The 12,978-nt window shown below is 41.7% G+C and overlaps 1 protein-coding gene across 1 annotated transcript in view; it reads right to left on the reverse strand.

Annotated features, from left to right (window-relative positions):
- SASH1 (SAM and SH3 domain containing 1) overlaps positions 1-12,745 on the reverse strand; it is a 279,554-nt gene extending 266,809 nt beyond the window's left edge. The window contains exon 1 of the mRNA XM_077486691.1: positions 12,578-12,745. Within this exon, the coding sequence (XP_077342817.1) occupies positions 12,578-12,580 (3 nt within the window). The 5' untranslated portion in view covers positions 12,581-12,745. The remainder of the gene's footprint in view (positions 1-12,577) is intronic.
- Positions 12,746-12,978: the final 233 nt, after the last annotated feature.

Consider the following 12,978-nt stretch of genomic DNA (forward strand, 5'->3'; position numbering starts at 1 on the left):
ATGATTTCTAACCCGCAGTCAGTGTGAACCTAGACTTAACCTTGTAAGCAAAAAGTGCCAGAAAAGTGGGTAGTAACCAAATGGAGTTATCAGGAAGTGGTAAAGATAAGGTAAGCAGGTGTAGCTGGGGATTACAGCAATTAAGTGAAGTTTTGCTTTTAGGCACAATATTAAATTAAAATTTACAGAAAATTACAGCAGCTGCAGATTGAAAAGAAAGAGTTTAATCCCATTAAAAGTACAACATGGCTGGTGAAGCAAATGCATATGCTATATTTTTTTATTTGCTATATAAATTGCTATATATTATTTATGAGCAGATCTGTTCGATGTTTTATACTGGACATTTTATCCAGTGCTTTGGTAAAGCTCCACAAAGTGTTTCAAGTCCCCTTGAGCTAAGGACAATCTTGTATGAAGTATGGTGGGTTCACTTTGAGGGTCCTTTGAGTCTAAAGTGGTCTGCCTTCTCAAGTGTAGGGAAAGTGGGCACCATCTTGCCTGCTACTGTGACGAACAAGATGTGGTGTGGCTTGAGCCTATTCTCCCTGACTTCCATGCAGTAGTATGTAATAGTAGTAGTAGTAGATCATCTTCAAACTAGAAAGCTGCACAGGCATTAACGTGGATAAGTGCTTCATACTGTGAGCAAGCCCACCACCAAGCACTTTGCAAAGTGATAGCAACCCCTAATTTTATGAAGCGTGTTCAGAAATCAGTCATTTAGTTTCACATGTACTGTACATGGGCTCCTTTAAAATGTGTTTTCATGCATTAAAATTCATATATTTTACTGCAAGAAATGAACCCTGAAGGCCAAATCACACCACATGCAGTCCAGTGCGTTTTATTTTCTGCATCAAAAACACATAGAAAGTAGGTTATTTGGCTCTCAATGGCATAATTCACACCAGTGCTTGCAGTTGCAGTGCGTTCCAGTTCCGGAAAAAAAACATGCTGCATTTTTCCTGCACTGGACTGTACTGGAACGCTGTAAAAAGCATCAAAAACGCACTGGAACGCACCAAAAATGCACGGGAACACACATGTTCTTATAGTTGAGACACAAGGCACAGACAGCTGTCTTCTTAAAAAAATAGAGCTACAGTCCTCAAATATGGTGGAACAACAATTGGCCGTTGGCACCACAACTTGATAGCAGTGCAAACAGCGACAATCTTCCTAAAAAAAAAAAATACAACTACAGTACCCAGAAGTTTAGGTGGGTAAAGATGTCCTGTGGCATCACCTTTTGATGGCATAAACCATGGGGAGGTGCAAAAAAATTAGAGCTACAACCCTTAGGGTTTGCAGGGTAAAACATTTTTCCACTGGCAGCACAATTTGATGGCAGCAACAGCCCTAAAAGCAGAGATTCCATCACAGGCGTGCCCTGTTAAAAAATTGGAGCTTCAATCCTTCCTTAATGTTGTGGGTTTGTTTGGACTAAGAAATGGAAGAGAGGCGTCAGGAGGTGATGATTTTGCCAGCACAATTAATTCTCAACTAGCGGAGGTGTGATGAGCAGCTGTGAAATCCCTACCACCATCAAGAAAAAGTACAGCTGTGGGTGTACAGTGGTTGAAATGCCCTCTGGAAAAAGTCTGTAGATCAGTGGCGGCTGGTGAAGTTTTAGGATGGGGTGGTCACCAGACCTCGCCCTTCTTTTTTTCCCCCTCCCACTTCTAATTAACCCCACCCCTTGCTTCCACCTGTATTCCACTTGCTTCCACCCATAGTGTCAGAAGTATACAGCTCAGCATCACAGGGCAGAGTATACAACCCCAGAAACACAGGACAGAATATATAGCTCAGCCTCACAGATCAGAGTATGTAGGTCAGCATTACAGATAGGGTATATAGCTCAGCATTTCAGATATAATGAATAGCCCAGCAGTAATGATACGCTATATAGCCCAACATTAGAGAAGGAGTATATAGCTCAGCATTACAGACACGGTATATAGCCCAGCATTAAAGATACGGTATATAGGTTAGCATTGCAGATACAGTATATAGCCCAGCCTTAAAAATACGGTATATAGACCAGCATTACAGATACGGTATAAAAAAAACTGACAGCAATACCCCCCATCCCCCCCGCGTGGGGCTCATGGCACTGACAGCACACACACCTCCCCCACCAGTGCGGGGCTCACGGCACTAACAACACCCCCGTGGGAGGTCCGTCACTTACCGGTTTGTGGTTTCCTCTCCTCCTGTGTCTCCTCCAGTGTGGGCAGCAGGCAGCAGCGGCGGCTTCGCTGTCTGCTCCTCATGCTTGCTCCGCTCTGTGTCTCCTCTTCCGCCAAAGCACTGGGCATCCGCATCGCCTGGCACTTTGGCCAGTCTGGAAACAGGCCTCACTGGCATGCCTTCTGATTGGCGGGAAGGCACCGTAATGTGAAAATAACAAAAATTAATTAACTATTGCCACGCAATTTGCCCTTTTTCAAGCCTATTAGAGCCTCTAGCTCTAATGAGGTTATTCAAAAAAGAAAAATACCCCCGCCCCCCCTGCCATAGGAATCCATGCACCCGGGCTCCTGAAAGGGGCCGGGCACATGGATAGGGAGGTGGCAGCAGTGATGGGGGGATGGTGCCCATGCATTGTGGGCCACAATGCACGGGTCGCCACTGCTGTAGACATTACTTACTTCTTCCCTTTAGCCCTTAACGCTCCCCTTTCTTGCCCTATTGCTGTTCTTGCCCTATTGCTGAATACCAGGGGAACCACTGGGCAAACAAAAGCTTGCCCTAGTTGCTCCTTCATTTTCGACTGTTCTTCTCCCTGTGTTGCCAAAGGGTAGGCAGTTAGAGGGTATAAAAAAGACTTGCCAGTGCATTTATAAATAATGACTTCTAGTAAGCAGACCAGATAAAACACGTTATCTTAAATCAAGAGCTAACATAGAAAGTCAGACGTCATTTAGGTAGGCGTGTACAATAAATTCTATGTGATAATCTAAAGCTGAACTCTAGGAACTCAGCACCACAGCCTTTCATAGAAAGTCTTTCTTTTTATTGATACAAGGCCTTTTCCAAATGGATCAAAAGTAATGTAGGCATAGGATGCACCACCTTTCCCCTTAAAGAAGAATTGTACAAAAAAAATGATTGGTTAAACACACAAGTACTTTTTTACCACTACTATTTCTTTATATTGGCTTTTGAAATTTACAAATGCAGCAATTTATAAATGGGATGAGAGCTTTAGCACTGGGAAACACTTTTTGATAGATAAGTAGTACATTTTTACAACTATATAGATCAGACATATATGAGGGACAAATGAGAAGGAAATAAGGATAGATACTTTCTTCTGAATGAGAAACAGTCTCTCAAGACCAGGGACAGTTAAAAGCTATGAGTATGTTGTCTATATGACCGTGTGGTGTTTGTTCCACAGGGAAGTCTAAGGCATTATATGGCATTATATCGGCTTAGTGACAAACTCCCAGATCCACACCCTCTGCCAAGGGAAAAAGCCCAAAAGCCCCAGAGCTCTTTAACCACTTGCTTACTGGGCACTTAAACCCCCCTCAGTCCCAGACCAATTTTCAGCGCTGATGCACTTTGAATGACAATTGCGCGGGCATACAACACTGTACCCAAATGAAATTTTTATCATTTTTTTCCCACAAATAGAGCTTTCTTTTGGTGGTATTTAGTTACAGCTCGGAGTTTTATTTTTTGCTAAACAAACAAAAAAAGATGCAAAAAAATAAAAAATAAAAAATCATGTTTTAATAGTTTGTTATAAAATTTTGCAAACGGGTCATTTTTCTCCTTCATTGAAGTGCGCTGATTAGGCGGCACTGTTGGCTGCATTGGTGGGCACTGATGGGCTGCATTGGTGGGCACTGATGGGCTGCATTGGTGGGCACTGATGGGCTGCACTGGTGGGCACTGATAGGCATAGTTAAGGCGGCACTAATAGGCACAGATAAGGCGGCACCGATGGGCACAGATAAGGCGGCACTGATGGGCAAAGATGGACACAGATAAGATGGCATGGATGGGTGGCACGGATAAGTGGCACGGATGGGTGGCACGGATGGGCCCTGATAGGTACCACTGATAGATGGGACTGATGGGCACTGATAGGTGGCACTGATAGGTGGCTCTGATAGGTGGCACTGCTGGGCACTGATGGGCGGCACTGCTGGGCACTGATGGGCGGCACTGCTGGGCACTGATGGGCGGCACTGGGTCGCAGCACCTTTGAGGCAGATTGTGGGCACTGTGGGTGGCACTGTTGGTGGCACTGCGGGTGGCATTGTGGGTGGCACTGTAGGTGGCACTGTGGGCACTATGGGCACTGATGGGGGGCACTGATGGGGGGCACTTACTTTTATTCAGGATGGCACGGCGGTGGGCAGGTGGGCACTGGCAGGGGGCAGGTGGTCAGCTGTATTGCTGGCCGTGATCGGGACTGATGTCCCGATCACGGCCGCCGGTGATCAGCTTTTTTTTTCTCTCCTCGCGCTGTCAGCGCGAGGAGGAATAATAGCCGATTACCGGCTCCGTTCTATCACATGATCAGCTGTCATTGGCTGACAGCTGATCACGTGATAAGGGGTCGGGATCGACCCCTTGCACGGATCGGTGATCAGGCGAGTCTCACGGACTCGCCGATCACAGAGCGCGCCGCGCGCGCCCCTCAGGGGGCGCGCAGGCCGCTCGTATCCGGGACGACGTCAATAGACGTAGTCCCGGAAATGTAGGTCCGCGCTAATGCCGTCATTTGGCAATAGCGCGGATCTGTAGTGGTTAAAGCTGAAAAAAAATCTAAAATTTACATACAGAAAATGCATTACGCTATTCATCAGTTCTGAGAACCAGATTTTAGAAGAACATTTGAAACCAAAGACTCTTCCTGGGTATGGGTAAAGCTAGCAGAAATAACTATTTAAAATGTGTGCACATGTGACATGAGTGGGTATGCAAAAGGCATTTACAAATATAGCCTTAGTTTCAGCCATATGAAAAGAAAAGGACATTATTTCCCATGTGATTTAATTAGTTGCTTGAGGTGAAAATTACTTTGCCTTCGTAAGATGCTGTGTCAGACTGTCAATCTCATTAGAGCAAAAGACCTGAAGGCAATGTTTGGATTCAGAGCACTTAAGAAATTATTTAGGTAATGTTTACAAAATGGCATACAGGTAGTGCGGGTTCACACTACAGCGATTTGGAATCCGACTTGTAAGTCCTTAAGTCGCCCCCAGGTTGCTGGACGTATGAAATGCCATAGAAGTAAATGAGAGACATCTTAATGTACACTACTGAAGTTGCTCTGACTTCAGAAAAGGTTCCTGTGCTACTTCAAAGCAACTTCTAGGCAACTTGTACCCATAGATTTCAGTGGAAGTTGTCTCTTAGTCGGATTTCCATCTATATTGAAGCGACTTTACAGGAAAAAGAAAATAATTTACCCAGGTACTTCCCACGTTTACCCAGGCAACCCCCTCCCCAACTTGTATCCATAGCTTTCAATGGAAGTTGCCTCTAAGTCGGATTTCCATCTATATTGAAGGGACTTTACAGGAAAAAGAAAATAATTTACCCAGGTACTTCCCACGTTTACCCAGGCAACCCCCTCTCTCCCACAGAGCTAATTATTCTGTGATTGGCCACAGCTAAAGTTGCCTGTCCTCAAACAGCTTTAAGTCACCAAGTTGCCCAAAGTTGTGCTGAAGTCGCCTCCAAATCTCCTTGCAAAGTCGCGCTGTAAGTCCGGTTGCCCCTGTGCACGTATAGTAATGGTATAATGTTTCTGGAATCATATTGACCAATACTAAAGCTATTATAACACAGTATCAATGTAAAGATAGGGGCTCATGATTGACTGTTGGGTCTTAAAAGGCTTTCTTACATGTAGGAATCCAGCCTGTGTATCGATGTTGCTCACTGTGATTGAGCCTGGAGATGCAGATGGATAAGAGAAAAGGTAATCATGGTAAATTTGTGGGTATGAGGCAGTTAAGCCAGGCATAGATGGCTGAAATCTTAGACAGTTTAGCAGGGACCAGCTGAGATTTGTGTGCATGCTATAGCATTTACAAACTATGGGATATACATTTCTGGTCCTAAGTTTACATACGCTGGCAGAATTAATAATTTCTTGTCCATTTTTCTGAGAATATGAATGATAACACAAAAACATTTATTTTGCTCATGGTTAGTGTTTGGCTGAAGCCATTTATTATCAATCAACTGTGTTTACTCTTTTTAAATCATAATGACAACAGAAACTACCCAAATGACCCTGATCAAAAGTTTAAATACCCTGGTGGTTTTGGCCTGATAACATGCACACAAGTAACCATCCTCACCTGTGATATGTTTGCTTGTAATTAGTGTGTGTATAAAAGGTCAATGCATTTCTGGACTCCTGACAGACCCTTGCATCTTTCATCCAGTGCTGCACTGACATTTCTGGATTGTGAGTCATGGGGAATGGAAAAGAATTGTCAAAAGGATCTGCAGAAAAGGGTAGTTGAACTGTATAAAACAGGAAAGGGATATAAAAAGATATCCAAGGAATTGAGAATGCCAATCAGCAGTGTTCAAACGCTAATCGAGAAGTGTAAAATGAGGGGTTCTGTTGAAACCAAACCACGGTCAGGTAGACCAACTAAATTTCAGCCGCAACTGCCAGGAAAATTGCTCGGAACGCAAAGAAAAACCCACTAATAACTTCAGGTGAAATACAGGACTCTCTGAAAACATGTGGTGTGGCTGTTTCAAGATGCACAATAAGGAGGCACTTGAAGAAAGATGGGCTGCATGGACGAGTCACCACAAGAAAGCCATTACTACGCAAATGCCTCAAATTATCCCATTTACAATATGCCAAACAGCACAGAGCACAGAGACAAGCCTATGACCTTCTGGCACAAAGTCATTTGGAGTGATGAGACCAAAATTGCTTCATTTGGAGAGGAGTCAACAAGGCCTATTATGAAAAGTACACCATTTCTACTGTGAAACATGGAGGTGGATCGCTGATGTTTTTGGGATGTATGAGCTACACTTTGGGAATTTGGTCAAAATTGATGGCAAGATGAATGCAGTATGTTATCAAAGGCATACTTTGACATTCCAATATGACAATGATCCAAAACACAAGGCCAAGTCGACCTGTCATTGGCTACAGCAGAATAAAGTGAAGGTTCTGGAGTGGCCATCTCAGTCTCCTGACCTTAATATCATTGAGCCACTCTGGGGAGATCTCAAACGTGCATGTCATGCAAGACAGCCCAAGAATTTACAGGAACTGGAGACTTTTTGCCAAGAGGAATGGGCAGCTTTACCATCTGAGAAGATAAAGAGCTTCATCCACAAATGCCACAAAAGACTTCAAGCTTTCATTGATGTTAAAAGGGGCAATATATGGTATTAAGAACTGGGGTATGTAAACTTTTTCAGGGTCAAGAAAATGGCCAAGAAATCATAAATACTGCCAGGGTATGTAAACTTATGACCACAACTGTATACTGGAATTTATATTTATTTATATTAGTAATGGTGGCGATCAGCGACTTATAACGGGACTACAATAGTGCGGTGAGCAATTTGACACTAACTGACGCTGGGGGGAACTAACTGCCACTGACATCAACAGTAAGATTATTACAGTGATCAGTGCTAATAATATGCACTGTCACTGTACTAATGACACTGGGCAGGAAGGGGTTGGTTAACATCTAGAACGATCAAGGGGTTAAATATATATATATATATATTATATATATAATTTCTGTGCACAGCTGCCGCCCTGTAACAGTAAATCTACAGGAGGTGGTCGGAAACTGGATAAACATTCTTCTCTCCCCAGTGTATACAGTATACCAAGGTAAAAGGATCATTATGTATTTAATCTCATGGCAAAATTATTTGTTTGTATTAAGACAAAGTGAAGGTTATGTCCCAGAAAGCATTCATTACAAAATGTTTGACCCCAAAGGTGTACCCAGGGATGTCAGCGGCGGGGCAGCCAATACACATGTAGGGGGCCCAGGGGGCTCGAGCGGCCCGAGCCCTAACCAGAGCCGTCTTTAACATGGGGCAAAGCAGGCAGCTGCCCTTGGCCCAGTGAATGTTGTGGGGCCCAAAGCAGTTGCCCCTTGAGCCCACACTGCCCACATAGTTGCCAAGATCTTTATTAGGCTGTCCAGAGATGTCTGTTTTCTGAGCTGAGTCACAGAAATAAGAGTCTACTCTCTCTTCTAGCCGCTGTACTTTCCCCCACCATTCTGTCTTTCTCTGGCCATCTCGAACATCTACCCCTACCACAATTCTCCAACCCTGCAGGAGTCTGTTTATGTGGGCACATAGTGTGCCATCTGGACCCCTTTTGATGAGTGATGGCCACTGGGTGGAATTGGTGGGATGGCTGGGGTGTACCACTCATCTTCCCTCCCCATAACACTGGGTTTTAAAAAATGAACTGAGACATTCTGTATTTGGGGAAAACAGCATTGTGGTACACTGACCTGAAGACTGTATGCAATTTATGACTTGCGTTGCTTTTTGTAGCAGGCCTTTATAAAAGTAGAGCATTTTGTATCAGGAGTAGAATGTTGCACAGTCATTTTTCTAATATGTTCAAGCAATATAAAAAAATCTACTATGTATTTATATACATACACAGTATATAAACTGTACATGTGTGTATATTTATACATACATACTATATCACAAATAAAATGTTAGAATTCTAGCACTACTTGCAAAATACCTATTAATGGAATCCAGCAGTTACTAGTCAGTGATATTTTCAAATAAACACTCCAAATTGAACCCAGCTTCACAGCAGACTTACTGGCCCTGCTGGAAATGTTTGGCAGGACAGTGCATAGAAAACGTAGAGGAGATATTCTGTGATGTAAAAATGCCAAAAATTCAAAGCACAGTATGCTGATTCAAGGAATCACACTTGAGGTATGCAGGTTCATTTAATACTTTGGAAAAGGAGACTATTTCTCCTTAAACGTATGCTTCAAATATTGCACAAGATAGTCCAGGTTTGAGGACAGTATGATCCAAAACATGATGTTTTCTACATTTTTTTGTTTACAAAGCTGTATTTCCACCATTAGATTGCAGCATATCTGTCCTTTTTTTTTTTTTAAATACGTTTTTCATAAGGTCAACTTTGGTTTATATTTGTAGGAGCTAATGTATTTATCACATCTTCTGTTTACTAGACCTTTTCAAATAGCAAACAAATGCCTTTTTGAGACACCTATATATTTCCATAATAGAGGAACTCATTATCATTCCAGTTTACTAATCATCACATCCTCATTACAAATGGAACTAAAAACACAACATACTAGTCAGTTGACTTTCATTTGATGTCCTCCTTTACATAAAGAGATAAGATAAAGAGAGTTATTTTTTAGCAAATGTTGTTAACTACACGTTTTTAACAAGATACTTGGATATTAGAGATTTACTGTATTTTATCAGTGTTTAAATAAAATGTATTTAGAAGGGCTTGGGTAGCAATAGACACACAAATGTCTCAATGGGAATTACAGGCAGCAAGACTCCACAAAGTATATTGTGACTTTGTTGATGGACCATGTACATGTGTGAGGTACTTCTTTACCTCTTTGTGGCAAGAAGAAGGAAGGCCCAGTTGTATATAATGTTTGTATATGATATTTATATCATAAATATTTATATTTTAACCAGTTGACCTTTTGGAAGGTTTTACCCCCTTCATGACCGGGGCATATTTTGCTATTGCTACTTCAACCACTTGCCAACCAGCCGCCGCCATTATACTCCGGCAGGTTGATTAATTCCCGCAAATTGCAGTAGCTGTACACCGGCCCTTTAAATAGCCATAGGAGGCGTACAATGGGAAACTGATGCGCTTGGCCAGCGGCCGCCATGTTAGATTAATTTTGTAAATTTTTTATTTCTTTTACCTTCACTCTCACCTTCATCCACTGGCATTAATATGCTTAATATGTTTATTGAAACATGCATATTTATAAACCATCTGAAAGAAATTATTGTTGGGATGTAGGATTGTGTTTTCCCATTCAACTGTTCTGTAAAGTATGGGCTCAAGTTAAAGGTCTCCAAATCTGACCTTTTTTTTGTCTGGATCTGTGAGAATTCAGTGTCTAGAGCACATGTGTCAAACACAAGCTACAGCTACAATCATAGTGCTGTTGAAAGGCCACAATTAAATTGATTTTGCCACCTCTGGTCTACAGAACAGCGATTGACAGCACTGAAAGTTTGTTCTCAGGGAATAAAACAGCAGGCAGGTTAGAAAGCTCTGTCTGGTACTGTTTTCCAGGGTGCTGGAACTATCTGTACTATGTTTCCCTTTTCTATTGCCCTAATCAGGGCGCAGGAGTAATTATCATTGGACTGTACATGCACATCTGACTTCTCTCTAATGCCTCTGGCCAGCTTAAGTTGATATCTGTGGACATCCAACATTTAGATATAGTATATAGTTATATGTTCAACTGCCAGGGAACTCTACTGACAGATAAGACTCTAGGGAAATGCTGGCAAACCATAAGCAGACCCCTTAGAGTACCCATCACATAGCCTAATAGTTAAATAAGTTTTAAAATAAAATAAAAATGATAGTAAGCACAGCATTATAGTACATAAATGAGAACATTACACAAACCACATAGCACATTTTCTTAATAAGAGAACTGAAACATACTGTGAGCAGTGACTATTTATGCTTACAGTGGAATTCTAGTCTAGATCTAACTTAACCTAAAATGGCTTCCACCCTCCTAGTAGCGCTTATGCCGCGTAGACACGACCGGCTAGGTCCGAAGGTCTTCCCGACGAACTTTGGGCGGAGTTCTTACGGACTTGGCCACACGCGAACTAAGTCAGTTCGTAAGTCAGTTAATTTTAAACAAGTTCAATAGCCAGTAGCCGATAGCTTCCCTTGTGTCGTATTTGGTCCAACGGTTTTCCCTATTTTAGTCCATCGGAAAATGAGTCGGATAGATTTGAAATATGTTCTATTTCTAGGTCCGTCTGATTTTTTTATTCGAAAAACGATCGGACTAGCCCACACACGATCGGATTGTCCGATGGACTAATCCCTTCTGACCTAGTCTGCTGGAAAGTCTGGTCGTGTGTACACGGTAGACATGTGTGCCATCAATACATTTGTTTTGTTTCATTCCATTCTGTTTTGTATTAAAATTAATTCATAAATTGTGGCCGAAATTCAATTCGGATTCGTATGAAATACAACTTTTCATTAGGTTCGTAAACTTTTCGTAACAACAACAAAAGTTCATTATAATAAATTTATCATTATGAGGGGCTCCCACCATCCCTGTACTGTGCTGACTTCATGGGTTTTTAACCTTTAGTTTCATTAACTTTTCGTAACAATAATGAAAGTTTGTTATGATAAATGATCCAAAATTCGTATGCATAAAAATTTGTATTTCGGATCCTCACGAATGTACGAATTTCCAGAAATTCGTACAAATTTTTTAATTCGTTCAAAACTATTCGTACATGTCTAGTACGTAGCATTATACGAACTACCTATAAAAGGAAGAGGCTAGTTCTTATCTATTCTCAGGGCCCTCCAGTCTGGTTACTTGAGCTCCCCATCAGCTGGATTGCCTGGGTGGTGACGTCACCCCTAGGCTTATTATGGGGCTTACGGTTGTCGGCTGTCCCTCCTTTCCCCTGAAGCCGACTGCTGGGAGCCGGCAACATGACCAGGCTGGAGTGCCCTGAGAATAGGTAAGAAAAAGCATCTTCCTTCCACAGGGTAGTTAGAATAGGAGTTAGGAAGGGGTGGGAGCAGATTTAAGCTTAGTTAGATCTAGACTGGAATTCAACTTTACCAAAAACATGTAGTCATGCCATATAAGCTATATATTGGCATCACTCGCACAGAAATGTTAGGACAGATGTGATTGGCAGGATAAATAAACATATTTCTGTTTCAGTAAAATATTTGGAAAACAAATGTGCCAAATGAAGCATAATTTCACAAGACTTCGTTTTTGTTACATTTGAAATATAATCCAGCCTAATGAAATGATGTGTTTGCACTTAGTGTGTAGGATATTTTAAATGACCACATAGCTCACACATCATGTTAAACAAAATGTTCTCCTCTTTGCAACACATTTTCACATTTTTTCCAAGATAAACAGGGAGAAATGAAAATATCTGCCATCCAATTAACAATATGTGCTGGAAAGCTCAGTAAATAAGATCATCTCTCTGTTGCAGAAATTATATATTGCTTAGCCCAAACACTAATAGTTACAGAACCTACCCTGCATTTCTGAACATTCTGTTCAAAAGATGTTTTTTCTTGAGGCATATTACCATTAAATGTAATTGTAGTAGCACAATTTTTTTTTTTTTTACGGTATTACCAGAATGTACATTTTTTTTTCTAGATGATATTCCTCAATTTACTCATTAGTTACTAAGAAAATTGTTGTTGTTATATTTCCGTGTTTTCATTTGTGTAGCTGGAAGACTGAAATGTAAAATACTTCTCTGAAGTTTTGGCAGAAAACCACTCTTGACTTACCATGTGACATCAATGCAACAGCTCAACGTCCCCAAGTGATGTAATCGCTCCACAGTTTGGCTGGGGACCAGGCCCAAGAAGCCACTTAGTGCTAAGCAAAAACCTTTGAACGATATCAGGTTCTTGTTAGAAGATATTCCACTTCGCATTCCATGGGGAAGAAATCCATCCAAACCAGGACATCAAATGAGTAGAAACCACAAACCCACCCCAGAAATGAAATCCTCAGGACAGATCAATGCTCTATGCAGGTAGAATGTGGCATTCTAAGGACTCCTCTTTAAGCACCTTGGTGCAATATACAAAACACTGGAGCACTTCCCACTTTAGCATGCAGTGTGTAATGTGACGAAAATAAAACCCCTTTCTCATCTACACTAAACATGCAAGTAAAGTGACTT

The sequence above is a fragment of the Lithobates pipiens genome, unplaced genomic scaffold (genome assembly GCF_037356315.1).
Source record: "Lithobates pipiens isolate NorthernLeopardFrog02 unplaced genomic scaffold, aLitPip1_a1.2 Scaffold_18, whole genome shotgun sequence".
Lineage (NCBI taxonomy): Eukaryota > Metazoa > Chordata > Amphibia > Anura > Ranidae > Lithobates > Lithobates pipiens.